Genomic DNA, 27,581 nt, shown 5'->3' with positions numbered 1-27,581 from the left:
AACAGCAGCGAGGTGAGTGATGCTTTCTGGGATATTTGGCTGTGCCAAGTCCACACAAGCAACGTCTGATGGATCCTGGATAGCACGGGCGGAACAAGAAACAAGAACACATCCGGGTGATCGGACTGTACTTGGTTAGATGTGAGCTTTTGAATGGAGCAGTACTGCAGTACTGGAGCTGCAACTGATGATGTTTTACAAGACACAAGAACCCAGAGTGAGAACCGGCCTTTGTGAGACACTGTTGATGTTCTTCGTGACCTTTCTTTTTTTTTTTTGAATGACACAGAGCAAGTAGAGTAACCCACCCCCCCCACCCCCAGTGGAGAATCTTGAGCCTTGGCCTGCTGTAAAAACGAGGTTCACTAATGGAAATTGCCTCCCAGCCTCCCAGCATCACTTGGCTTCCAAAAACTCCTCTTCAATTTTAAGAAACATCTGAAGGTAAGAAAAACAACATAGCATCCATGTAGACGAGCTTGGACTGTTGAACTGCTGGACTTGGACTGCTGGACGCTGCTGCGTTGTCCAAATCTTTATTTCTGGGCAGATGTATTTCTGTTTAATGCATTAGCATAAAGTGACCACTTGGTGACTGTCGGGCCTCAAACGACAGGCTGTAGCACCAACTGCTAGCTTGTATATCTTGTATCTCTACTTATCGTAGACTGCTTATGCATCTTTTACTCAGCAGAAATACTCCAAAGTTGACATTTGGCTTTATTTTAATAGCAAAATATAAGGTATTGCGGAGAGCAGAGGGAAGACGGCTTTAAGACACACCCAAAAAATAAACATTGTGAGAAAGGTGACAGCATAGAAAGTTAGACTGTGGACGTAAACGGCGTATGAACAACTAACGCACCAAATGGTAGCGCTGTCCTAACTGAGCAGCACCAATCTGCAGACATCGTACACTTTTTAACATTGGCAACGATATTAATAAACGAGGTGTTTAATGACACTTCTCTATATTCATGACATCTGCCCATCACACAGTCATTAATGAGGCAATGCAAATCAAAAAGACGGAACATGCTAGGTCTGCAACCCTCTAGAAGCCGTATAATCTACAGCAGCAGTTCAGATGAAGGTGGACAGTTCTTGAAGAGAAAGAATCATGTGCATGGAAGAGTCCTTTACAGTCTTTGGTAGGCTGTCGGTACATGGTCAGAACCGGTCAACCCACCAGAAAAAGTCCTTATCAACAGAGAAACGTCATGTTAGGAGATCTGACCAGGCTTTTTACACCGACAGCTCAGACGGGTCTTCTCCAGCACCATCAGTTGGGGCTGTTGCCGTTACCAAAAGGCCGTCATCGTCTCGAACGTCCTCGTCTTGAACGTCCTCGTCGTCTGATTGGACGACAGGGGTTTCAGCTCCATCCTCGTTGGTGGCCTGACTGTCGGAGGTGGAGTTAGACGAGGTGGAGGACATCCGTGATTTGATCTCGCAGCTATCTGGAACTCTCAGGGATATTTCCTCGTCGTTGTCGTTGGCACTGCAGTCTAGAGCTGGAGAGCAGAAATCACAGATTCCGATATTTTACCAGGAGAGCATCAAAACCACAGTCGTCTAATGACAAAATGAATTTCTTGCTATATTACCCATCCCTTAAATTAAGTCGATCAGCCGAGACACGTTTGGTGGCAAGTTCGGCCCAAAACAGGACAAGACAGACCCCAAAGTGACTACTACTACTGTTACGCGATGGTCTTTCTTCTACATTGTACAGATGAGTGTGTCATAGAGTGCCATGAACCACATAATAAGTCTATTTAACATTACTTACCAAATCGAGGCAATTTCAGAGATGCAGTTTGCATTGTGCTAATCGCTAATGTGAAAGCTTCTATTCCATCGTTAGCTACATTAGCCTCGTACAGTAGCACCAGTGCAAAGCTGCCCACAAACATCAAGTTATAAGCTGTAATAAACGACACACTGCTACAGTACCTGGTAGTGGAGAGGAGACCGCGTCGTCCTCTCCGCTTGTGCCCAGGAACACGTCCAGAGCCTCCTGATCCGAGATGTCCATCAATTCCATCTGCTCCAGCATGTCCACATTCACCTCCATGGAAGAGATGCTGCCCATTGGAGCTAAGGGACATGAGGGGGAAAGGGGACTCAATACAGTCTTTATAGATTATTGACAGATGTTCAAACAGTGCTGGGATTAAGATTTGGACCAGGATTAGGGTTCTGTGTATTTGGAGTATTTGCAAATTTGGCGACTTCGAGTTGAATCACGTTTCACAGACAGGAGAATCTAGTGTTGGGAGTTTTGCCAAAGAACTCGTGTGGTAGTCTGTCCAACCAGGGAATCGAACCCTATTCTGCCAGAGTGGTTGCTAACCACTACACTAACCACCTTCCACTTGTTACGCATGTTAGGCGCCAAAACAGCCATCATTATTTTTTTTCTATCACCATTTCCAACCCAACCTTATTCCTTAGAATTAAACAGCCACAATACAGGGCAGCCAATCAGAAAAGCAGTACAGGCCAAACTTAGACTATTACGTTTCGGCTAAAATCCATCAAACTGCCTCTTATTTTGGATGGGTGGACTGTGTGCGGTGACAACACTGCAAAGAAAGGGTTCCTCAGTGGTTCTTTAGTAAAGACAAAGGCTCTATACAGAACAAGGACAACTCAAATAACTATTTGGGTGCTTAGTCAAATAACTCTTGATAAGCATTGTATAGACCCCTTTGTGTTTAGAGGTCATTTATGAACATGAATGGGCATGCTGAACGAGTTGTCTCACACTATTTGGGCAAAAGTATTGGGACAAGTACATGAGCTTTATGTCATCCCATCCTAAATCCATAGGCATTAATATGGAGCTTGGAGCTCTGCGGTTATTGAGTCAGCAGAGCGTTGGAGACTTTTCTGCACTATGCTTTGAGCTCAGCACTCGGCCCTGACCCCACTCTGTAACTTTACGTGGTCTAGCGCTTGCTGGTTGAGCTGCTCTCTGTGCTTCCTAAACTTTTCAATAATACCACTCACAGCTGGTGGTGAAAGATCTAGGAGGGAGGAAATTTCACCAGTTGAGCTCTTTAGGACCACCCATTCTTTCAGTAATGTGTGTAAAGGCAGACTGTATGGCTAGGGGCTTGATTTTATACACCTGGGGCAATAGGACTGAATGAAACACCTCAATTTACTGAATAAGAGATGTGTCCCAAAACATTTGTCCATACAGTGTATGTAAATGTGTTCATGGTGGAGACATCACAGCATGATGAATTAAAAATGGGCCCTAAGATTATTTTAGCAGAATGTCTTGAGTCGTGGGGACCAGTGTAATATCTTTCATGGGCCCTTTAATGCACACCCAGCACTGTCCCCATGTAACACACGCTCTACTCACGTCTCTTGTAATCGATCTGCAGATGAGCCGAGGAGAGGTACACATCCACATCATGCTGGAAGACCTCCTCAAAGAAGCGCTGTCTCTCTCTCAGCTTCAGCTGCTGGGCCGCGTCCATGTCCGGGACCCTCTGAGCGTGCTCCGTTTCCGCTGGCAACAGAAAGCAAACACATTTACTTCCTATAGGGTTTCTCTACTGCTCAGTACTCTGTACTGGACTGTCTGTTGAGCATGCATGTTAAATGTGGAGGGCAGCAAATACAAGAACCACCACCAGGGAGCAACAGTTACCCACTGTAGCTGCTTTGCAGTTGAGGATGCTTAGTTTGGTGCTCCAGTCACTATATAAACCTTATTCCAACAGAAAGGTTCTCCATCTAGAGTGGTGCTCCACATGTTGTGGGTGGAAAACAGTTGAACAGAGGGAGAACACACAGGTAGGTAGGTAGGTATGTAGCAAGCTAGCAACTACTCCCAGTCCACCGGCTCGTCTCATATTGCTGTAAATCTGTCAAAGCCTGCAGTTCAATCACAGCATCTGTCAATTCTCCCTCAGCTAATCTCATTGGGCTCTGAGGGCAATCACATTTACTCTCCCCATCAGGGCCACTGTAATAGCCTAAAGAGGGGAGCCACAAAGGGAAGGAAAAATGAGAAGAGAAGAGGCCTACCGACGCCACAGTGTGTATTACCGGCTCAGATCTCTCGACCAATTTTGAATTAAAGGCGTACTTCTAACCTCAACAGGCCACTTCTAACTTTCTCTGTGACTCAAAACACACTTGGAATAGACGTCAGTGGGCTCAGTGCTCACCACAAAACACAACTGCAGCAGACTTATTTGAACTGATAAGTGTAAGATGTTACAGCTAAAAGCAGCTAAAATAAAAACTAAAAAAAGTTGGCTCTAATTCAAACCTTTATTCCACTGTAAATAGTGCCAAGGTTACAGAGATCAGTAAGAGATCAAGGAGGTATTTGGTTTCGCCATGACTGGCAAAGATACCTCAGTCAAATCCAAAAGACGAACCAAAGGACTCCTCAGAGGCGCAACGCTGCTGGAAGTCATTGTGTAGTGTAGCCTATAGCCTACGTATGTGTTATGAACTGATGAGCTGCTAATTTGCAGTAACAGTAAAATATTATTATTACAGATAGATTAGATAGATACTTTATTGGTCCTGAAGGAAATTTAGAAGCCAGTAGCAGTTACACAATACAGCACAGTAATACAATACAATAATAAGGGCGGCACAGTATAAAGATTGGTTGCCATCACGTTTGTTGGAGGTGACGGCAGTGCGCAAGTCGAGCAGCCACTCCCATCTCAATCACTTATACCCCATGTAAAACTAATGCTGTCTGAATAGGGTGTAGGTTTGCTCAACAACATCGAGTCAATGGGTTTACCGTTGTGCTGTCTACAGCCATTATTTTAGAAGCCGTCCTGCTAAAACTCCGCAATTTTTGCTGATCTGGCAGTTGATCTTGACCTGATGTCATCATATCATGATGAATGGACCAATAGAAATGCTCCAAAATGGCTTTTATTGGGGTTTTTTTGTCTTTCTGTAACGTTGCTGGTTTGGAGATGGGTGTGGTTTTGTGCAACAGCTATGTTAGACTCTTTTACCAGGCATGAAACCATTTAAGCACCCCAATGGTTTATGGAGTGATCATGGTTCTTCATAGAACCATAGCCTTTACTAAAGAAACCTTGATTTAAGAGTGGCAATATAGAGAGACACGTAAAAAAAATCCTGTGGTAATAAACCGCATGCTACAGATAAGATAAGCACACCTTTAGGCTTTGTTAATGACATACACCGTGTTCGGTCTGAGCGCGTCTCACATATACACCCATCAGTTAATGGATTTAAGCTCTTAAGTAGAGCACAGAAAATGGAGTACATAATATGATGTGTGGGTGTGTGCTAGTACGCTTGCATATGCATGCATGCCTTTCTCCTTGCATGCCTGTGTGCGTCAACGCTTGTGTCAGTATGGCTCTTAAACGGCGTTATCAGAGAATACACTTCACCATTGAAGCTATAGCCACTTGTCTGCTGCTCGTCTACGCGCCATCCATTAGTCAGACGTGCGGTCTGACCCCCTGCCTGAGCACGCAAGACCTTGGCCACTCAGCTATTTATGGAGGCCGTTAAAAGTGTGATGGCACATGAGACAAAGCCTCTAGATTAGGAGTATATGACTCATCCTTCACTATAACCTGACAGTTATGATGTCTGAAAATCCCTATCCAAAAAGAGAAACCCCAGTCATCACTCAGAGGAACATGCAGTCATCATGAAGGGTTCTTGTCGTACTTCACCGTAATGGCAAAAGAGATCATGCTAGCACTGATGTAATAGTTAGGAACCATTATTAAGGTCAAGTACTTGGGCTTTTTTTCTTCAGAGGTCATCAGTGGTGTAAGAGACTCAGAGTTTATGGAGAATGAACATTTAAAGGCCCCATTTAGAAAAGCCCCATCTAGCTCATTGTTTTTGTCATGTCACCAAAACTAAGGCTTTTTTGACATAATGTGAATCTGACAGTTGTCCTTAACATCCGGTCTGAATTTCATGATGAATGGACCAATAGGCTTGACCCAATATGCTACTATGACTTACAATCAAGGTCCCTACCCAGCCAACATGGGTGGAACGTAGGCTAGGTGGGTTCCAGGTGGGCATGGGTATGTCCAGGTGTTGTTACTGGGACCGTTGTTAAAGCCCATCCTAATCGCACATAGGTCCCATCTAGGCCCCATGTGCAGTGTACAACCCAGATGGGTTTCATGATTAACCCTTCCTGGTCTCATTATTGACCTGGTGGGACCCTGGTGGGCATCCAACCCATCCAACATGGAACCCATGATCAACACTTTCTGGTTTCCAGTGGAGCTAACCATACAGGCTCAACATGGGCATGTTATCTAGGTATGTGAATACTGGTATATTGCCATTTTTCACTTTTTGACATAATTGTACCCAACATGCTGTCAGAATTTCATGATGCATACACCAATAGAAATGCTCCATCTTCTGTAAAGCTGCCATTTTAAATATATGAGGTTTCTGTAGAATCTTCTTTACTTCCTTAAAGAGCAAAGCACAGCAGGATGAGAGATCTGTGGCTTCAGGCCATCCGCAGAGAGGATGTAAATGAGTTGCTTGAATTTAAAATGATATATGCAAACAAACTCCCACTCTTTGTGGACAAAAGTATTGGGACACCTGCTTATTCATGGTTCCTTCTGAAATCAAGGGTTTAAAAAAAAAAATCAGCTTTTGTTGAAGTAACTGTCTCTACTGTCCAGTGAAGAAGGCTTTCTACTAGATTTTAGAGGAGCATTGTTGTGAGGATTTGATTGTGTTTAGCGACAAGAGGGTAAGTGAGGTCAGGATGGTGGATGATCACCACCCCAACTCCCCAGCTCATCCCAGAAGTATTGGCTACAGCACCAACAATCATTCCAGAGAACACACTGCTCCACAGCTCAAAGCAGAGGGGCTTTATACCCCTCTCCAGTAGCCCACACCTGGCATTAGGCAGCATGGTGCCAATAGGTTCATGTTTATTTGCTCTAGAGGGTCCTATTCTATCGGCAGTACTTCTCTACAGGGACGGTTTCTGTACCTTAGTTCTCATATATAGACTGAAATGTTTTGAAATGTGTTTATTAGTTTATTTTTCTTAATTTCCAAAAATATAATACAGAACATCTGCTGGTCAATTCTTCGTAAAATGTGCAGATAATATGAAGGAAAGCTTGCAGTTTCTCTCCCTGAGGTTCTCTCAGGGAGAGTGATGTTATGAGAGTGAAACAGAAGCTGCTGTAGTTTAGAACTCAGACAGTAGGGTTTCTGCGTCCTTGAGCCGAGCCCATACAGGGATCCGTCCTGCTGCCACAGTCCATCCCAACTGAAAAAACACCAAGCTGTAAAGTGTCACAGAATACTCCGGCCTGCCTTTTAGTGCCTGTCAATACATCGAGCTGCACACAACCAGCGTCCCGGGAATAAGCCACAGTTAGAACGCACAGGCAGAGATTGGCCTAATTGGATTGGCTCTTCTAAGCTGATGTCTAAATTAGGAATAATGTAAAGATTATCTGGGCAGTGCTGGAAAAGCTGATCACACACACACACACACACACACACACACACACTATACTATACTATACTATACTATACTATAAAGCCACAGAGCAGAACTGCAGTTTCGGAGGGGTTGCTTCTACTTGGCCTCAGTAGGGGTGGTATGATGATAATGGAGTGACTAAAGTAGAGAAATGATGAATATGTGATGACTACGGTTTCAGAAATACTGCTTTTTGTTTCACTCTCCAGAAAAGCATGACTTGTCCATTTGCCAGGCAGGCCTCCACAACAGCGTGCTGTGTGTGTGCTCTCTGAGGCAGGTCAGGAACGGTCAGTAACTCGTCTGGTGTTACAGGACTGTGAGGCAGCCAGAGGCCGGAGCTGTCGCTGTGACTCACTCTCCAGCTATACACACGGACTGCAGGCCTCAGGACGACTCTCATCCTGGCAGTACGATAGCCGCCTGGACTGGGAAAGCTGAAGATAAGGGCTAGGTTTTTGCTAGAGGGCCAAGTTTTAATGCTTCACCAGAGCTGCATTTTATTCAGACCAAATATTTGGCTAAATCTGCATTGCCTGCCAAAAGAATAAGAACAAATTCTCTAGATACACCAACCTAAAACAACTAATCAACTAAAATATAATAATAATATTAAAATAGGGGCTCAGAGTGGCTCAGCAGTCCAATCCGCTGCAACCATCGCACCAGGGGTCGTGAGTTTGAATCCCGAGTCATGGCGCTTTGCCATCGGCAGCCAGAATGGGTAGGTGACGCTTCACTCTCCTGAAAAGCATGACTTGTCCAATGGGCAGACAGGCCTCCACAACAGCAGTGTTGTGTGTGTGCTCTCAGAGGCAGGTCAGGAACGGTCAGGAACTCTGCTGGTGTTTCAGGACTGTGAGGCAGCCAGAGGCCGAAGCTGTCGCTGTGACTTACTCTCCAGTAATACACACTGAAGCGATGTTGGCCGGCACAGGCGTCTGTTAGCTGGTGTGGGGGAGCCAGGGACCCGGCTCTTTCCTCCGAGCGTGTCGGCTGCCGAAAGGAAAGTTGGAAAAGAGGTGGTGGCTGGCTTTGCATGTATCAGAGGAGACATGTGTTAAGTCCTTACCCTTGTAGTGTTAGGGGGAGCTAGGAATGGGTGGGTTCATTGGCAGAACCAAATTGGGCAATTGAGAAAAAAAAATCTATATAAAGATAAATCAAAAAATAAAATAATGTAAAATATATCATTTTATAACAACCTTATGCACACGCAGTATTCTATATAGAACACCGGCCCTGGTTATAACCCCCTGTAGATGGTTATATGGTTATATAGCACCAAAAAGGGTTCCACCATTACAGTTACATCATAACAAGTCAAAGGACCCTTTTTAGTACTATCTAGAACCCTTTCTGCTTAGAGTGTATATGCTATTACCTAGGGCTAAGTTTAGAATAAGACTTAGGATAAAACTCATATTATAGTGTGTGTGTGTGTGTGTGTGTGTGTGTGTGTGTGTGTGTGTGCGCGCATGTGCTGAAGTCTCTGGATGACAGCACCACAGAGGGATCAGAGACTTTGAGCTGCTGAAATGCTGTGGTGTGAGGAAAAGCTTGCCCTGCTGACTCACCATATGCTAATACTGTCCAAGAAAAGGGGAGGGAAAAAAAAAAAGAGCTAGAGTCAGACTGACCATCTTTTAGGATAACTTACACTACATGTCCAAATGTTTGTGGACACTCCTTCTAATGAATGCATTCAGCTACTTTTGGTTGCACCCATTCCTGACACAGATCTGCAAATACACACACACACACACACACACACACACACACACAGAGTGTGTCTAGTCCTCATTGAGAGACATATTGACGTACCCTGCTGCCTAATGCCAGGCGTGGGCCAGAGGGGTATAAAGCCCCTCAGCATTGAGCTGTGGTGCAGTGGGACTCTATTCTCTGGAATGATGCTTGCTGCTCCATCCAGTACCTTCGGGATGTGTTGGGGAATGACAGCAGTATTCCAGTAGATCAGTGTTGCCTAGAAGCCTAAACCGAAGCTCTAACCTCTAATTAGCAGTCCTTTGTGCAGTACTGATGTGCAGTAGCAAACAATGAATACATGCCAGTTGAGGCCAGCTAGCATAAGTACGGACTAGCTTTAGCGTTTCTGGGTGAAGTAAGCGTTGATTAAGGCTTTAGGACGATATGCCACATGTCCCTTATCCTTATATACGCAGCAGATCGCCATTTTCACTTCATGGTATGCTACATGCGTGAGCTATGCAGTGCAACGAAGGCTGTCAAAATAAGCGCACATGCTAAGGCCTATTGGGAGTGCTACTAATAGAATTCTAGTGTAGTGTTGCCAAAAAAAGCCCAGCTTGGTGCTTACAGCCCATATTTGGTAAGCCTTTCAGCGTAAGAAGGCTGATATAGGATCAGCTCGCTCCTGCCCGTGGAATTGTTTAGTAAAGTGTGGCGCCCAAAGCTAACCCTGGATCAGCGGTATTGTTAGGAGAAGTTCAACAGGGCTCTAAATGTGAGATCATCACTGCTCAGTCTGACCTTTTGAGAGTGCCTCTCCTAACACTGACCGTCTCCCGCATGATATATTAAAGGAGCAGTCTCCTGGCAGCAGTGCTTTACGTAAGAGACCGAGTAGGGGGGGCATTAAAGCAGTCCAGTCTTGAAGACATGATATGACCAAGAATTGAAGGTTGCATAACAGAAGGGGCTGGGTGCACTCTGTACTGTATGTGCGAGTGTGTGTACTGTTCTTTTCTGCCTTCACCATCAGTGAATGACACACTGCTCAGTCAGGGACCACACACACGCACAAATAAGACCCCAATGGCCTGGCTGCTGCTTTCTACCCTTCTTCCTTTCCAGTGTTTTACTCTGACTCTGGCACCCTGCTCAACGGGGCTAACCGCTCTTGTGGCTGCGCAGCAGGCCAGGAAGGGGAAGTAGGGTCAGGGCTTTTTACCTTTGAACAAACTTAAGGTTAAACGTCTGACTCCAGGGACAAGTCGGGTGCTTTCACAGCAGATTCTCTCCTGTCCTCAGCTCTCAAGTTAGGAAGCCAAGCAATGGTTTGGGCCTAAATTTCATTTCCACCGTTTTTCCCTCATCCCACTGCAAAGACTTCTGTGGATTTGTGTTCAGGGGAAACTGGGGTCATCACTAGCCTAGACTCTCTGACTCAGTATATGGTAATGTTATGCAATTTAAGCAAGTCTTACAGGCAATATTCGGGAAAGGCCGTAGTATGCTAGTATAAGTGTTGCCTAAAAGCCAAATCTCGAGCTTAGGTTGTGTATTTAGTAAAGTAGCTAACAGATATACTACTCAATATTAGGCAGGTGCTGCTAATGTTACTGAATAAGGCTGTTTATTAGTTTTGTTAAAGTTATGTCTTTTAATATATAGAAATGTTTATATATTAATGTACATCAATAGTTGCTTGATTTTAAGATTTTGAGATCTTGAGATCTTGAGAACTTCCTCCTACCCTCACACTGCCACAGTCCTACAACTTAGGCCTTCACTCGCTACCTCTTAGCTCGTTAGCCGCATAGCTCCAGTAGAAAAACCAAAGAAGCAAACTTCAGCAACTTCTCAGGGAGACGTTTGGGAAGAAATCTGTGCATGTTCAGTCTTTAAGCTAAAACACTGCTTTGACTCCTCCATGGTCTGCTAAGGCATCCAGGCACTGAAGCTCGGCCACCCGCTGCTGTGGCATTTGCCCAGGTCGGAGGCTCTCGCCCACGTGCTACAAGCTGGCAGGCTTGGCTTGTTTGATGCCCCGCTCCTGTCCACGGATTATGTAAGAAAGGACGGCGTCCCTCACCTCTGGGCGGCCTTACAGACAGCGGGGATCTGATTAATGATGACATCAAGTCACTTGCATCACACATCAAGGCTGCTGATGTTCATTTCTCGGACGCATACGCGCAACACTACTACAGCGCATTTCTGGTGGCTTTCGCTACCAAGAGCCAATCCGATTAGACTTTCGAGGGTCTACTTTTAGAGGCCCTGAGACGGGGTCTTACTGTAAACAATATGATGATGGACTCTCTTATTGATCTGCTGCTTTCTAACCCTTCTGATTGATTGATCCATTGATCAATTGGGCTACAGTTCGATGACCTCAGTGCTTTGCCGTAGCCTGACGAATTATTTCCTAAACAGGCACATGAGGATGAGATCAGCTTTCTCCTTTCTCTCACACACTCAGTCATTCTCTCGCTCACACACACACACACACACACACACACACACACACACACACACACACACATTCCTAAATAGTTCTTGGCTTGGACACACAGTCCTAGGACATCATTACATTATCTGGAGGTTCTTCTTTAGAAAGGTTCTGCACACTGATTTGGCTTCTTTATAAACTAATGTTTACCTTCAGGAACCATCCTTTAAAAGTCAGATTAGGAAACCAGTGGTTCTTTAACTGCATCATCCCAAAAGACCCTTTCCCAGCTGACATGCTCATGTGGGGCTCACATGGGTGAAACGTGGGCTAAGTGGGTTCCATTGGCTCAGAGTGGGTTTGTACATGTCTTGTAACAGGGACTGTTCCAAAAAATGTAGAGGTTCCTCAATATGGGCCCTTTAAGTTTATAGACTTACTCTTTAGCCTTAGTGCTCTCTTTCTCACACTCACTTTCTAACTCATCCGCTCGCTTGCTCATTAGGATGTGACAAACAACTGTTCTTAGACCAGCACTCTCTCTAGCTCAATAAGTCACAGTGTATTCATTCAGTCTAAAGAGGATGAGGAGGGAGGGAGTAAGACTGAAAGTCTGAATGTAGCGGAAGAAAAGCAGATTGTCCAGGAGGCTCGACTTGACATTTCCAGTGGAGAGGGCAGTGCTCTCTTTCTCTTCCTCTTCCTCTTCCTTTCTCTCCCTCAGCAGGGCTGGCATCGGACTAGAAGACGGATTACAGACGCTTTTGGGCCAGGCTGCCGGACATGGCACTACACCCGTACACGCCCACCCCAACAAACCCAAACCTGTGGCTTTAGCTTGCAAAAAAAATACTAGATTCCTTTTACCAAGGGCATTTAAAGCCCCTGGGACATATTATATTATTATCATTTTTTTTGTAGAATACTAACCTTGGGTGTTAAGTGAAGCGTTCGGCAAAGTTGAAATAGAAAACTCTGAGCGCTGAACACTCAAAACGCTGGACAGAAGGGACAACGATACATAGGACAGCGGCTCTCCCAGTCACCCCTCAAGCTTTAGCTCACCAGGTTGCTCAGACTCAAACAGAGGGCCAAGCCAGGTTAGCCTTGTGATTGGTCAGTGTTATTCTGACGTAAGCATGGACCACCCAATCCACATAAAGAGGATACATGTGTATTACTGGTGGCATACAGATTTGTACATGTACACTAAGAGCCCCTGGGAGCCCCATTAACTTAATGATGAAGCGCAATATATGCAAAAATTCTCCTTGTAAATCAAAGTTCTGACTGGCTGACCTGCATTGCAGCTTGTTCATAAAGTAGCCCAGGCTGAAATGTAAGGAGCAGTATTTTCCATGTTGCTTAAAAACCCAAGGAATCTGCTTTCGCCACTCCTTTGTTATGTCGGGATACTTTGGAGACAATGTAAACATCTTTCTACCCACAATTTCAACTACAATACCTACAGACTGCCTCCTCCCCATTACAAAAAAAATGGCCTGTAGTTTGAATGGATGGCCTTATGTTAATGCCTTCATGCATTACAATATTTAAATAAAAGTCGAGAAGATTCACTTTTCCATGACACACCCTCTTTAAAACGAGGCCCATCACTGCACCAGGGCAATGAAAATGTCCTTTCTTACTTTAATTTAGCTCCCCATTGATGAAGACACAGCCATAATGACAGTACCTTGGCAACCTGTTTGCTTTTCTCACTCGTCCTTTCCCCATTTGCCCTTTTTTCCATTCGGCCTTCCATATTCTCAAGCGTGACATTCACCAGAGGCTAAAAAAAATAGGCCAATAGAGATACATCTACTTTTGTCTCTCTGAGAATAAACACTGACGTCCATGGCCGAGCCATTTGAGAACAGCACACAGGAAACAAGTGTTCCAGGCCAGTGAGAAGATCCAAACCCAGCTTTAAACCCCAGGGGCCACACAACTTATTGACTGCCTCCTCCCAACAAGCTGACTGATTGGTCAAAATTGGGTGACCATGGGTCACTGACAGAGAGAGCTGGTTCCTTCTGCTGATGAGCCACAATAACAACACTCCCACAGGCTCTTCCTGACCAGACTGGGCTGGAGTCAGTGGTAAAGAAGTGAGGTGGTGGAGAAAAATTGACATTCCAGAGGCTTTCATAGGAATGCAGTTGTATTTGACCATGTAACCAAACATTAGGATGGTTTCTGGACTGTGTGTGGAGGAATTTAAGGGTGGAAAGGCCAGAGCAATTATTCTGGTATGAAGACTAGGAGACATTTGATCTACATGCAGTTCAGTGCAAATGTCTTGGACAGTCATGAAAAGCGTCGAAAACTATTTTGGCTCAGATCTCCGGTGAAGGCATGATCTCAGGGCTGGGATTGCTTATATAGATATATATAAGCAGCAAGTGAAGAGTCAATAAAAATGGGCAAGCAAGATTGTAAACCACTTTTTGAGAAGAGCCAAACTGTGATGGCTAGACGACTGGGTCAGAAAAGCTCCAGATCTTTCATAGTGGATTTTTTATGTGAAAGCTAATATTCACATGTACATTTTTACACCTCTTACATAAGATTGAAAAAGCTGAGATTAAATATGACTGGACCATCCATCGCCACTTCCCCAGCCCCATTGTGTCATCTGCGTTTTGTCATCATCAGTCTCCATCCAGTGATGTCAGAGGGCCCAGGCCTAAGAGGTCACAACTCAGCGTTTCATCTCCAGCCGTTCAGACCAGACGGCCAGCGCTGACATTCACTGTCATGCCGCATCAGGATGGCCTCTTTCTGTCTCTCAGACAGAAGAACTTCCATGAGGTCTTTAGTTCCTAAATCGAACCCTCTTAAGCAATAGTTTTAAAAATGCACATGTAGCCGACTAGACAAGACATATACGCTGTCTGAGGTTCTGGAGCTACGAGGCTTATGTAGCTAACCAGCTGGAACCAGTTGGAGCCTGGGCAACTCAAGCTGGTTAAGCTGGACACCCAGATTTAGCAGCCGATCTACCAGCATGATGAACCTGACCAAGCTAGTCCACCAGCATGACTCAGCCTGACCACGCCAGTTCAGCTTGATCAAACTGGTATGACCAGTATATGGACCAGCTAGCCCATTTAACTCAAATGAAAACATAAGCCAATGTTTCCACCTAGCTGGACATCTTTTCAACCACCTTGACCATCCAAGACCAACTAAGACCATCTGAAAGCAGCTAGGAACAGGAACCATTGGTTGTAGCAATTTGGAAAAAACGAGTAAGATACTAGAACTGGCCTCAGATCAATAAGGGTTCAACACAGGGGCAATACAGGTCCAGTCCTGGAGGACCACAGAACTTCACAGTCCACAATTTCCTCCAACTCTGGCTCAGCTGTTTTAGCTCATGCTAATTAAGCTAATGAATCATGCATGCCAGATCCAGGGCAGACACTGGAGAATGCTAACAAGTATGACTTGTATTCCTCCATTACAGGTAAATAAGCTTCCACTTTCATTGCACTTCCCAGGAGCTCTTTCCCTCTGTCTGATTGTTGCCACTGACAGACTGCCATACATATTTCATGAGAGCTAGAGAACATGCTCAATAGCAGAGTGAAGAGGCGGTACAAGAGCGCGCAACATACAAAGGTCATTTTCCTCTAGTCTTTTCCTGCCAGACCCACAACAGCACAGCATCCGTTGTACAACCACAACAGCAGGGCATATATATTTATATATATAGAGGCCTTTTTTTCCTCTTTCCTCTCCTGACACCAACACTTCGCCCTGAATCTCGTTACAGCAACTGTGACCATGAGCCAATTCCCACAGTTTAAAGGCTGGCCAAAGTAAAGCGCTTCCAGTAACCGAATACAGGGAGGCTCAGGGCTGCACTGACTTACTGGAAAGGGTGCGGGAGGTGAAGGATAACACCACCAGATTCCAAAGGGAGAGAGTATAACTTAGACATGATGTCATCCAGCTCTGCTGAGCGCAAGAAGAGGTGTGTGCGTTTACATATGATTAGCGAGAGAGACGAAAAGAAAGAAAAACAGGGAGACGCCTGGCTGTAGAAGGTCTGGCCTGTTTTCTCATAGTGAAAATGCCTCAAACCACATCATGTGATCTCTGACACTGTATGACACACCAGCACCTAATAATAATAATAATAATAATAATAAAAAGAAACTACAGTAACTACACTAATACTCTTCTAATACTGGGAAGGACCTTCCTCTACTCGTGAAACAGCTTTGTGGTCTTTGTGGCATACATTCAGGCACAGCCCAGGCCTTTATGGGGCCCTAAACAGATTTTCATTTGGGGCCCCCTATACCACCACCGCAGCAGCAGTTGCTTCATCATTCCATAGGGAGAGAGATATTGTGCAATACGCTGAAGCACCTGGGCCTTTATCCACCACCCAAGCAGCGCATATCTGCATTTGCCCAACAGCAGCCAACAGCAGGAATTGATTAACCTGGTGTTGGTGCACCACCTATCAAAATATATTCATATTTAAAAAATGCTTTTACCTGTGTAATACTATTTCGTTTTATTATTCAATGCTATTATATATATATATATATATATATATATATATATATATATATATATATATATATATATATATATATATAAAATTTTATTTAATTAATTTTATTATCATGATATTTTGGTGCTTTTGGGGCCCCCCTGGTGGTGTTGGGGTCCAAAGCCGACGCATATGAGTATGCCTTGGGCCGTCTCTGCCTGGATTCCACAAGATGTTGGAAACATTCCTTCAAGATTCTGGTTCATGTTGTCAGATTCCTGCAATTCCTGCAGGTTTTTCTGAAGATCCTTCATGCTGTGAATCTTGTTCTATTGGATTCGGAGCTGGTGACTGGGGAGGCCACTGAAGAACACTGAATTCATTGTCATTCATTGAAATCAGTTTAAGACGGGTTTTGCTCTTGCGGCATGGTGCATCATCATGCTGGAGGTAACTCATGGAGATGGATAAACAGCAGCCGTTAAGGAAAGAACATGGTCGGCAACAATACTCAAGTAGGCTGTGGCATTCAGGCCATGATCGATTGGTATTAACAGTCCCAGAGTGTGTGAAGAAAACATTCCCCATGCCATCACACCACCTCCACCAGCCTGGACTGTTGACGCAAGGCAGGTTGGGTTAATGGATTCGTGAAGCAGACTAGAGCTGCAACAAACGACTATTTTAACAGCCTAATGATCTACTGATTATTCCAATAAATAACTGATCATTCAATGATGAACTCAGCTACCAATACAGAAAAACAATATGTAAAATATCATTTTAAAATACATTAAAATAGTATTTTTCCCTATATGTACTGCAATTGTATGAAATACATTTGAAATGGCAATATATTTAAAATGCACCCTGAAATGCCCATGTATTCCTTCTCAGTATGAGCAAATAACTCTTTTATACCCTTCAGCTTTTAAATATAGCTTATGTTATTTTATGCATTTGCAAACAATAAATCAATAAAGATGAATAGCCTGGTCAAAAATGTATAGACTTTGACCCTATCATGTTTGTGCCTCTATGGTTCAGTCTATGGTTCTCCAGTCTTGGTGGTCCTGTGCCCACTGCAGCCTCAGCTTTCTGTTCTTGGCAGAAAGCTGGGACGTGGCCTTTTGCTGCTGCCTTCTTTAGCTCTTAAGCTCTACCTGAAAGTTGGGCGTGTTGTCCATTCTGACATGCTTTTCAAAAGTTTGTGGACAACCCTTCTAATGAATGCATTTAGCTTCTAAACTTTAATTTGCACCCATTGCTGACCCACATGTACAACACGTCTAGTCCTTGTAAAGAGGTACTGCCATTAGAGTAGGACTCTCTGAAGCAGATCAACATGCACCTATTGGCACCATGCCCAATGTCAGGCATGGGCTAGAGGGGTATAATGTAGGGTAGGGTGGTGCTCTTCTCTTCCAACCTCCTGACCTCATTTATGCTCTTGTCGCTGAATGCAATCAAACCTTTACAGCAATGCTCTAGTAAAAAAAGAGACAGTTTCTCCAACAAAAGCAGCATCAATGTTTTTGTTTGTTTTTTTTAATACCCTGAATTTTAGAAGAAACCATGAATGAGTAGGTGTCCCAATACTTTTGGCCAACTAGTGCATCTTGGCCAATCGACTATAAAGGTCAGAACAAGATTGTTCTAACTCTAATGTCACTAAAGGTTCACAATGAACGAGCAGCAAAAGGGAAAAACCCGACAATTAGCATGCTGCAAACTGCCCGCCCGAGTCATTTGCCTCTAACCACATCAAGTCAAGTCATCAAACAGGCTTGTTTATGTGGTTTCTGACTGCTTGATCCACCTATACAAATGGACAAAAGCATGTCACATCACTGCAAACAGCAGCAGCAACATCCATCTTGAAGCCCCTCCACCTTAAACACAGGACCATCATGTTTGGGCAGGACTCCCAACAATGAATTATTAATGGCGGCAGTGTGTGAGCTGGTGCATCTGCGAGCATGTGTTTACGTGTGAGCTGGAAACGGGGTGAAGCACAGCCTAGCATCATCAGAGCCTCTATCTACTCTACAATGCCTTCATTGTTAACCCTCTCATCTCCCTCAATAGAGCCCTTTAATGTGAGGCCTTTAATAGGTCAACCCCGATTCCAGACATCCTATAAGCGGACAGACGCTGGGAACTTGAGAATCATGAACAATTAGAGGGAACAATTAGGGACCCAAAGGCCATTTTTCATAGGAACGACAGATCAGGGCCATGAGAAGTTTCCAACTGAGATCATCATGGTGAACTAACGCAGTTAGCATTACAGTAGGAATATGCTCGTTTTCAGGGCTTCAAAGCTTCAAACACCACAATATTAGAATCACCTACATACGACATTGTACCCACATATGACCATGAGCCAGATTAGTGCTTTTGTGGCCAAAGAGTGTATGACAGTGTTCTCTAACTGCTCATATAACAGCATACATGATATAATGTATGGACAAAAGTATTGGGACACCTCATTAGTTCATTTATGCATTTATTGTCCCTTCCAAAATTAAGCCCATTAAAAAAAAAAAACATTATCCTGCTTTGGTTGGAGTAACTGTCTCTACTGTCCAGGGAAGAAGGCTTTCTACTAGATTTTGGACAAGCAATGGTGTGAGAAGAATTTCACAGCTCAAGGTTCATGTTTCTCTGCTCCAGAGAGTCCTATTGTTCTGGCAAGACTTCTCTATGGAGACTAGACAAGCTGTATGAGTATGAGTGTGTGCATTTGCACATCTGTGCACATCAGCAATGGGTGCAACTTAAAGTGGCTAGCTGAATACATTCATTAGGAGGGGTGTCCACAAACATTTGGACATAAAGTGTACAAACACATGATACCGTACAGTCTGCCACATCATGGTGAGCAGCAGCATGATGGGCAGTAGACCGTAAACTCTAGAGTGCTGGTCAAACTGCAGTCATATGCTGAACAGCTGACTCTGAAACAGTGTCGTCTGGGTCACAGGACTACAACCCGGTTATATGGGGAAATGCAGAGACTCAGAGAGAGACTCAGAGAGAGAGACTCAGAGAGAGAGAGAGAGAGAGAGAGAGAGAGAGAGAGAGCGCAGTTGCACTTCAGTTAATTCAGTTGGATAAGAGCATCAACCTATTGCTGTAAATTTAAATGTAAATGCACAATTTTTACATTACATTTTTATGATTAAAAAAAACATAATAAAATAATAATAATAATAATAATAATTTAACTTTAGATCTTAAACTTACATTTGAAATATTAGAAGTTTTTTTTCTCTCTCTCTGCTTTTAATGCCTTTTAATGTACTGGATTTATTTATTTATTTATTTATTTAAATTAGAAATGTCAACTAAAAACCACAGCGTAAAATTAAACTGCCCATAGTGATCCTAATTTAACTGTATGAAGACCAGTGCTGACAAATAGTCACGGCATCACACCACACTATCACACCACCACATCACACGCCACCACATCACACGTTACTGCTACATAAAGGAAACTTGACTTTTCGTGACTTCTTCAGACGTTTACCTTATACTGAGTATTTGAGTGCGTTTACCTGACGATATGTGTGTGAGTGTGTTAGTGAAGAGGACTGACACCGAAAGGTTGGAGATACTTGGTTGGTGTTTAAGGTACTTCATTGCTATACTTGCAGCATCTGAGGGGGCAGAGGTCAGTTGAATAGACTGTGAAATTACGTGACATTGGCCGATGGTCTAAGTGACGAGCTCACAGTGGTTGTACACCTAGGTCATTTCCACGTCATATTTAGGTCATTTTAACATTGGGTTTCCACTTAATAGGCATGATCATATACATTTTTTTGAGTCTTAATATGTGTTTATGAATATTTTAGAATTTGGGGCACAATTCACACCTCTCTGATAAATCTTTTGTAATGTTTCTTAAAAAAATCTTTATTGAATCATTTTTAAATTATAATATTAATACATTTTTGTGTAAATCTTAGGCACAATGTAACAGAATATTAACTAGACAACCATTATTGACATTACTGACTGTCTTTACCTCCTGATTTAAACATTCAGATTTATATTTCTAGTATAATGTAAAGTAATTAAATATCTATTTATGTCTGTCTCCATGTTTTAGTGAACTGTGGCAGCTCAGATATAATATTTGTTAAAAAAAATGTGTGTATATTATATATATATATAACTTCCTCTTGCAGGAAACATGGAAGATGTCAAACTTCTAATCTCGCTATTCTGTATAAAAGAGGATACGCCAGCAGTATCTTTTATTTAATTATTGTTGAAACCCTTCGTTGTAAAATTGAGGGAATCTCTCATAAAATTTTAATAAACAATAATGTGTTGAAAATCCCAAAAAATCTGTCTTCAGATGTGCCTTGTGCAATCAGGAGGTTAGCACATGGAGATTTGCTACAATGTCAACTCTGTTAATGGTTTAAATGGTTTGAACAGCGTAACAAATACAAGGCGGGCTGATGAGCCAAGCCTTTCCATCTTTCTGTGGATTGAGCGTCTCCAAAGCATCTCCAATGAAGCGAATAAGGATAAAAAGTGGCCCAAACAGCTCAAACTAACTAAAATGATCCTGGCTGACAGTGACCATTTTGTCCTCCGAGCTGCGAGTGTTGTAGAACGTCAGGGTCATCTGGAGAGATTCTGATTCACAGCTCAGTTCCTCCGGGATCTCCATCAGAGAGATTTATCATGAGAGGACAAGAGCAGCTTACCGGCCACTTCCTCAGCCTGCCTTATTTAGTGCTGGCACCCAGACCTGCCACAGCAGAGAGCAGGCCAGCACTCCTGAGTGCAGAGAGAACCACTATTTACAAATGTGACGGCAGACAAAGAGGCAGGAGACCGCAGTAAGCAATCTAGCGCTCATAAATTCACAAACAGATACTTTACTGAGGAACACTTGGGGCTTAGGGCCAGTTTATGAAACACAAACAGGGCCTGCATTGCCTTTGTGTATGTGGAGGCTAAACGATTCTTAAGCGAACAGTCAGTGGCGCTGCCAGGGATTCTGGGCCCCATGAGAAAATATTACACTGGGCCCCACAACTCAAAACTTCTGTCAAAATACTCAACTAATATATTTTTAGGGCCCCTGTCAGTCACAGGCCCTTAAAACCTGCCTATCTCCACCACCCGCCCCCACCTTTCAGGTCCCAAGCCTGCTTCTCTAACCTTAAGGGGCAGCCAAGGCCTAAAGGTTAGAGAAGCAGACTTGGGACCCGAAGGTTGCTCCTTCTGAACTGGACCTCAACCAGACCGTTTTTCAAATGAGGCCCAACACATTGCAGCCAATCAGAACAAAGGTCATAAAGGTCTTAAAGGCACAGTAACAAAATCAACCAGAGAGGCATTCAATGTACTCCAGGTCTCGAACTCTCTCTTTCGAGCAGTCTGGCTAGTGTGATGTGACCCTTGTCAAGTGAAACACCATCCTTCCCTGCAGGATAAACATTTCTGAGGATGAGGATCACACCACTGGGGCCTGGCCAAGGGTTCCCGGGGCAGCTGGTGAATGCATCCCTTCAGCCAGACACGGCACTTATTTAATTTAGGTCACAGTGAGTCTTTAGCCCAAAAATCCCAAGGAAAAAAAGTGTGATTAGTCATCCTGTGACCAATCTGATTTTTGGTCTAATTACTCAACACATGTGTGAGTGAGAAAGAGAGAGAAAGAGAAAGGGAAAGGGGAAACATGGTGTAGAAACAGCTTTACAGTGTCCCTGCACTGTCCAACAGGCACCTTTAGAGAACCTGAGCCTAGATTCCAGCCAAAAAGAGCTCCTTTAAAACCTATTTCGGGTTCTAGAATTTGATTGGCTGAGCCATGTTCAAAGCAATGGCACAATACTCATTAATACTCATCATATTCACACTTATATTCGTATCATAATATTTGTTTACTGGTATTTCATTGACTTCATTCTTTCCTCTACCAGTGAAATTCTTCCTGTGCCACTGGCTGCAACACAATCCCAACAGCATGATCTATCCACCCCCATGCTTAACAGTTGGGAAGGTGTTCTTTACATAAACTCCTAAACCCTTTTTTCCCCCCTAATCATACTTTTGCTTAGTGTCAGATTTCTCTATATGTCTCTTACATCACATTAACCGCTCTATTACATTTAACACACACACACACACACACACACACACACACAAAAACCCCAGACAATCCCACACCACCCATGAGTACACTTACACCCTCCAAATTCCCCCAACACTCCCAATGACCACTCAGCCTCCCTTATTAACATTCAGAGCTTCACCTTCCAGACTGAAGGAATCTAGACTTCGGAATAGCTCCGGAAGAACCTGGAAAGACATTCAAGAACTCCGGCCTGTTCCTTGCCAGGGTTTGTTTAGCTGAGGCGGTGAAGCTGCAGCAGCAAGAGCAGCTTTAGGGCTTGAGTCAGACTCCCTTAGTCTCTGCAAATCCTTTGAGGCCATCATAAGATAAGTTCCGGACCTAATATGGTGCTACCCTTGCATACGCCACCTTTGGAAACACCAGCAAACAAGCACTGACCTGATCCACACTATCAGTTTTCTAGCGATAGCATCAAGCCATCTGAACTGCAAGCCAGAAGACTCAGAAATGGACTGAGGAGGCAAGATTCCAAATAAGGAAGGGAATTAGGAGGCCCTGGGAAACAATTATACGCTATGCCACAGTTAAAGGTACAATGAGGAATTTGTAAAGCCACAGAATCGCATGGTATAACTGTAAAAACTGCTTTTCTATATGCTTAATTTTGTGGAAACTGACGTTTTACCATATTGTAGGGACAAAGTGGTTGAGCTTTTCATCCCTTTGTTTACAAACAGCATAAAAGTAAACATCACTTCGAGCTGTTTACATTTTTAAGTGCTGATTATTAGCATTTAAGCATAGTTGATGGATTTGAGGAGGACATTGTGTGCAAATGTTCTCCAACATTAAAATCAAACTTACCATTTTACTCATTACTATGAAAAAGATTTTAGGCGACTTTAATTATTGATTAGCTGCATTAGCCTCGTAGCTCCAGTGCAAAGTTAAAGAAACAAACGTTACATTAGGAATAGGTGGAGAAATCAAAGTCTACATAATAATTTTTGGTGAACCATTCCTTTAAAGAACGAGTTGCCTTGAAATCCCTGACTGCACCTTTTAATACATGCTGAAAAGCAATTGCTTTAGCTTGCAGATCCTCAGAAATCATCATTTCTCACTCCTACAGTTTTGCTTATATTCCTCTGTGAAATGCTGTGAATGTTTGTAATTAATCTATATATTTATTTAGTGCTATTTAAATACAAATGACTATATAAAATCAAGCATTTGTTGATGCAGTTTGGACATTGTATCTCCAGAATGTTGAAAAAAAAAGAGCAACACCACATATTAAATATACCAGCTCATATACAGCATATCTCCATTCACCATGCACAATCATTAGTCCCTCTCCAGCTACGGTATGCTTAATTCTCTACTGTTTATACTACCATACAGTCATTCATTACATTGCATTCTGCTTGGTGTGCAAATTTTAATGCTGCATAATGTCATTTTGATTCTGTCTATTGATATTTGGTACTGAATATTCAGCATTCAGCAGTCTTAACTTGTACAAGAGCATTTAATATTCAGCATAGTACAATATAACCACATAACCACTGAATTAAATATCATATATATATATATATATATAATTTCCTTATGTTCGTACATCAGTTCTCTGTAAGACGCTAACGTTTATAGGGCAATTTAATGTCCCTTGTTATCAAAAAGTTTATTTAGTATGTTTACATATTGAAGTCTGTCATATCCAATCAATTTTAGTATGAAGATGCCGCATAATTATGTTGTCTGATAAAGGTCTGACAGCACCCTTTAATATCCATCCATTGCATGTCATTTTATATTTTGGTCCCAAATTATTATTATTATTAATTTTTTTTTTAATTCTCCCAAACAAATCAGCAGCCCCGCCCAAATGATTAGATTTAATATGATAAATGAAACCATAAATGATCTCCAAACATCTCTAGATTTGTTCTCAGGCAGGCCTGGAGAACTTAAACACTCTTCAAAATTAAAGGTCTTTAAGTGATGAACACTTTTGGTTCTATAAAGAATCATTTTTGTAAACAGGATACATGTGAAGAACCTCTGGGAGGCTGAAAGATTAGATGTTAAGGTTCTTTATGACATTACTCAAAGAACCCTTTGTAGTACCTATATTTCTAAGAATGTAGAGTCAAAGGAAATGTTACACTTCTAATGAACAAATAAACATCATAAAAGAGTTCAATCATGTTCACCTCAGCCCTTTGGGGCTGGTGGACACGCGCCGGTCAGAATTAAGCACTTGTTGCAAATGACCAGTAAGGATGTTGTCAGCTGAAAGGTAAACAGGTCAGCTTGGTACTCACATGGTAGCCGTTTGTTGTGCAGGTTTGTGCCTTTAGAGCTCATGATTTCTGTGGCTCCAGATCACACACTCACTCACATACACACACACACACACACAGGCGGTAAGATGGTCAAGAAACCCCACACTGGGCTGGATCCTCAGTTACACACTCTCCACCAGCACGGCATCAGCAGCAAGTCCAGCACAACACATTGTCTGTCTGTCCGTCCCTCTTGTAGCCCTCCCTCTCTCTCTCTTTCTGATACAGTCACTTTAACCCAGCTTGACTAGCCTTCTCCTCAGTGTCACTCACACACACACACACACTGACTCTTAACTTGAGCAGACTGAGGAGTGAGGGTTTAGGCCAGTGGGTCGTACCATCTGCTTACACATGGGGGGGAGCTCACTCACAGCCAGGACACTACCATGTGTGAGGCAGAGGGGGGTGGGATTACATAACAAGAAAGGAGGGAGTAAGTTTGTAAACTGAAGCATGTGCTCTCTCTCTCTCTCTCTCTCTCTCTCTCTCTCTCTCTCTTATATCTCTAGCGCTCTCTCTTGCTCCCTCTTACTCTCGCTCTTTCTGTAATGGATGTTTGGTGCTTATTATGTTTACATGTTTGATTATTCATTGAGTATTTTATAATTATTTATTATTCATTGATTCATTTTAATCTAAAATATAGGAAAGTCTTTCTAACATATAAAAAAAATATATATATATATTTTATAATATATATATATACATATTATAAAACAGCATTTTAAATAAGCACTAAAATTAATATTGTTTATTTATTTATTTATTTATTTTTAACATGGTTGTGGGTTCAATACCCGCTTTTTCTAAACTGCAATTGCTGAGCCCTTGAGCAAGGCCCTTAAGTACCCTCTCTGCTCCAGTGGAGCTATGGCATGACTGATGCAGCACTCTGACCCCGGCTTTCTTTATGTAAAAGTTTAGATTTTTCAATAATAAAAATGGCCCAGTTCTGGCACAAATATATACTTTTATCTGGCATTCATACAGTTGAAATGACTGCAGTGCGAATCTGGGTGCTGAGACACAGTCATGGCTGCTTACAGCAGGGCAGCAGAGTTCAAATCCCATTACAGGCTTTATGAGGCTGCTAAATTTGGGCCATTTTTCCCCCCTTTTTCCTCCAAATTTGGGACTACCAATCAACCCACCTGTCTACTTGTCAACTAACACAAGTCTCCTCTGATACACGCAAAGCCAGCCATCACCTCTTTTCAAACTGCTGTCAACATGCTCGGAGGAAAGATGGCACTATAAGAGCCATCCACCCACCCAGAGAGAGCACAGCCAGTTATGCTCTCTCAAACTCCGGCCACTGATGGCAAAGCGGCATGGCTTGCCATCAGTGGCCTCTTACCTATGCCATCAGTGGCCGGAGTCTGAGAGAGCATAACTGACTGTGCTCTCTTACCTTCATTTGAACTCACGACCCCAGGACATAGTGGTAGTACACTGTAACATGACTGACCCTGGGCTGAATTTGGCCCAGAATCGTCTATGATCTGGCTACAGCTCTAGTCAACATACGTTAAACAGTATATCAGGCTCAAAATCATCCCAGATACTTCCATCTTCTTTGTGCTCCCCAATCCCAAAAAAATACTGCAATTATAGATAAAAACCACTGTAAAATCAAGCACCTTAACCCGCAACAATCACATGTATGGAATCTTTGCAAAATGTAAAATGGGAAAACTGAGGCCATTGAAATGTACCAGTCATAATACTGATCATCCAGATAGTTAGATCAACATGGCAGTGATTGCGTGCATGTAAGAGATGGAGTCAGTCAGTCAGTCATTCAGTCAGTAGGTTGGTGTTGTGGGTAGTGCAACAGCTACAGTACTGTTACTACTGAGTGTAGCTCCCACAAGTCAGCTCAGGGTCTCACAGGATTCGTGACAGTGTGCAGGCCCTGATATGACTGTACCCATCACCTGGATTTGTGTACAGTAAAGTGCTGCCAACTGACCTGACCTTCACAGTGATTCCTATCATTTGTTGAATTTCTAATTGCATGTCTAGTTTACTCCAGTATTTCTCTTCAGAATGACTGTATATATACGCAGGAGCGTGCAGCGTGTTTCTCATTTTAAGGCTTTACAACAGGAATTCAGTCTCATCATGAAGGCCATCAACAGAGCAGCACAGCTCACAGCTAGTATATATACCTTTAGTCATACCAATAAAAGATTGACACCTGTAAACCTGTGAACCTCATCATGTCTCACACTCACTAAGCGGTACAGGGCCACCATGGGCTGTACAGGCAGGGGTACGTGCCTTTTTACATCCTGTGTGTTTTTGGCGCTCTTTGCCACAGAGCTGCCGAACTAATGTACTATAAAGGAGAGAGAGATCAAGTGTAAATCCCGCCCACAGAGTCTACTGTGGATAAGGACAGACCAATCAGGATGCTCTATGTGTTACACTCTTGTCACTCACTCGCTCTGTCTCCCTCGCCCGATATACCAGGATATGATATATGATTTGCGGGCATCATGGAGCCTCTATTAATATATGTCTGTTTTTCACATGTAGCACCGGATTAAACCCGTTACCTCTGAGTCTATCAAGATTCTGAGATCTGAAGATCAAGCTTGATTCCTACAAAAGAAAGCACTTCCACCTTAATATGAAAAGTTGTTGAGAAATAGCAGTTAAGGGGAACTGTGGAAATCAACGCACAATCTGAAAGCACCTGCTTAGGGCAGGTTTACCTGACAGAGGAGCGGTGGTGCACTGTTCTACTGTGCAGCAGCCTTGCTTATACAAACATGATGTTGCTTATACAAACATGATGTGGCCACAATTAAAGGCATTTTATGTATATGTGTGTATATATTTTATTTATATTATGTACATTATATATATATATATATATATATATATATATATATATATATATATATATATATATATAT

General features: G+C 43.0%; 1 protein-coding gene across 1 annotated transcript; it reads right to left on the bottom strand.

The window, feature by feature from the left end:
* Nucleotides 1-707: 707 nt before the first annotated feature.
* On the bottom strand, nt 708-24,932 carry LOC140543176 (dysbindin-like). Its single transcript, XM_072666208.1, has 4 exons — nt 24,634-24,932; nt 3,380-3,529; nt 1,957-2,100; nt 708-1,514 (listed from the first exon to the last, which is right to left on the bottom strand). The coding sequence occupies exons 1-4, from the start codon at nt 24,674-24,676 to the stop codon at nt 1,246-1,248; spliced, it is 606 nt and encodes a 201-aa protein (XP_072522309.1). The 5' UTR covers nt 24,677-24,932; the 3' UTR covers nt 708-1,245.
* Between the last annotated feature and the right edge of the window lie 2,649 nt (nt 24,933-27,581).

The sequence above is a fragment of the Salminus brasiliensis genome, chromosome 21, assembly GCF_030463535.1.
Source record: "Salminus brasiliensis chromosome 21, fSalBra1.hap2, whole genome shotgun sequence".
Lineage (NCBI taxonomy): Eukaryota > Metazoa > Chordata > Actinopteri > Characiformes > Bryconidae > Salminus > Salminus brasiliensis.
Note: the sequence above shows the minus strand (reverse complement) of the source record. Positions and strands in the feature narration are given on the sequence as shown.

What these genes read in the sequence shown, in the direction of transcription:
- LOC140543176 (XM_072666208.1), bottom strand. Translation starts at nt 24,676, where the DNA reads ATGAGCTCTAAAGGCACAAACCTGCACAACAAACGGCTACCAT. An exon ending in GCACAACAAACGGCTACCAT is followed by an intron (nt 3,530 to 24,633) that starts GTGAGTACCAAG and finishes TTCTGTTGCCAG; the next exon opens with CGGAAACGGAGCACGCTCAG. An exon ending in GGTCTCCTCTCCACTACCAG is followed by an intron (nt 1,515 to 1,956) that starts GTACTGTAGCAG and finishes TCTGCTCTCCAG; the next exon opens with CTCTAGACTGCAGTGCCAAC.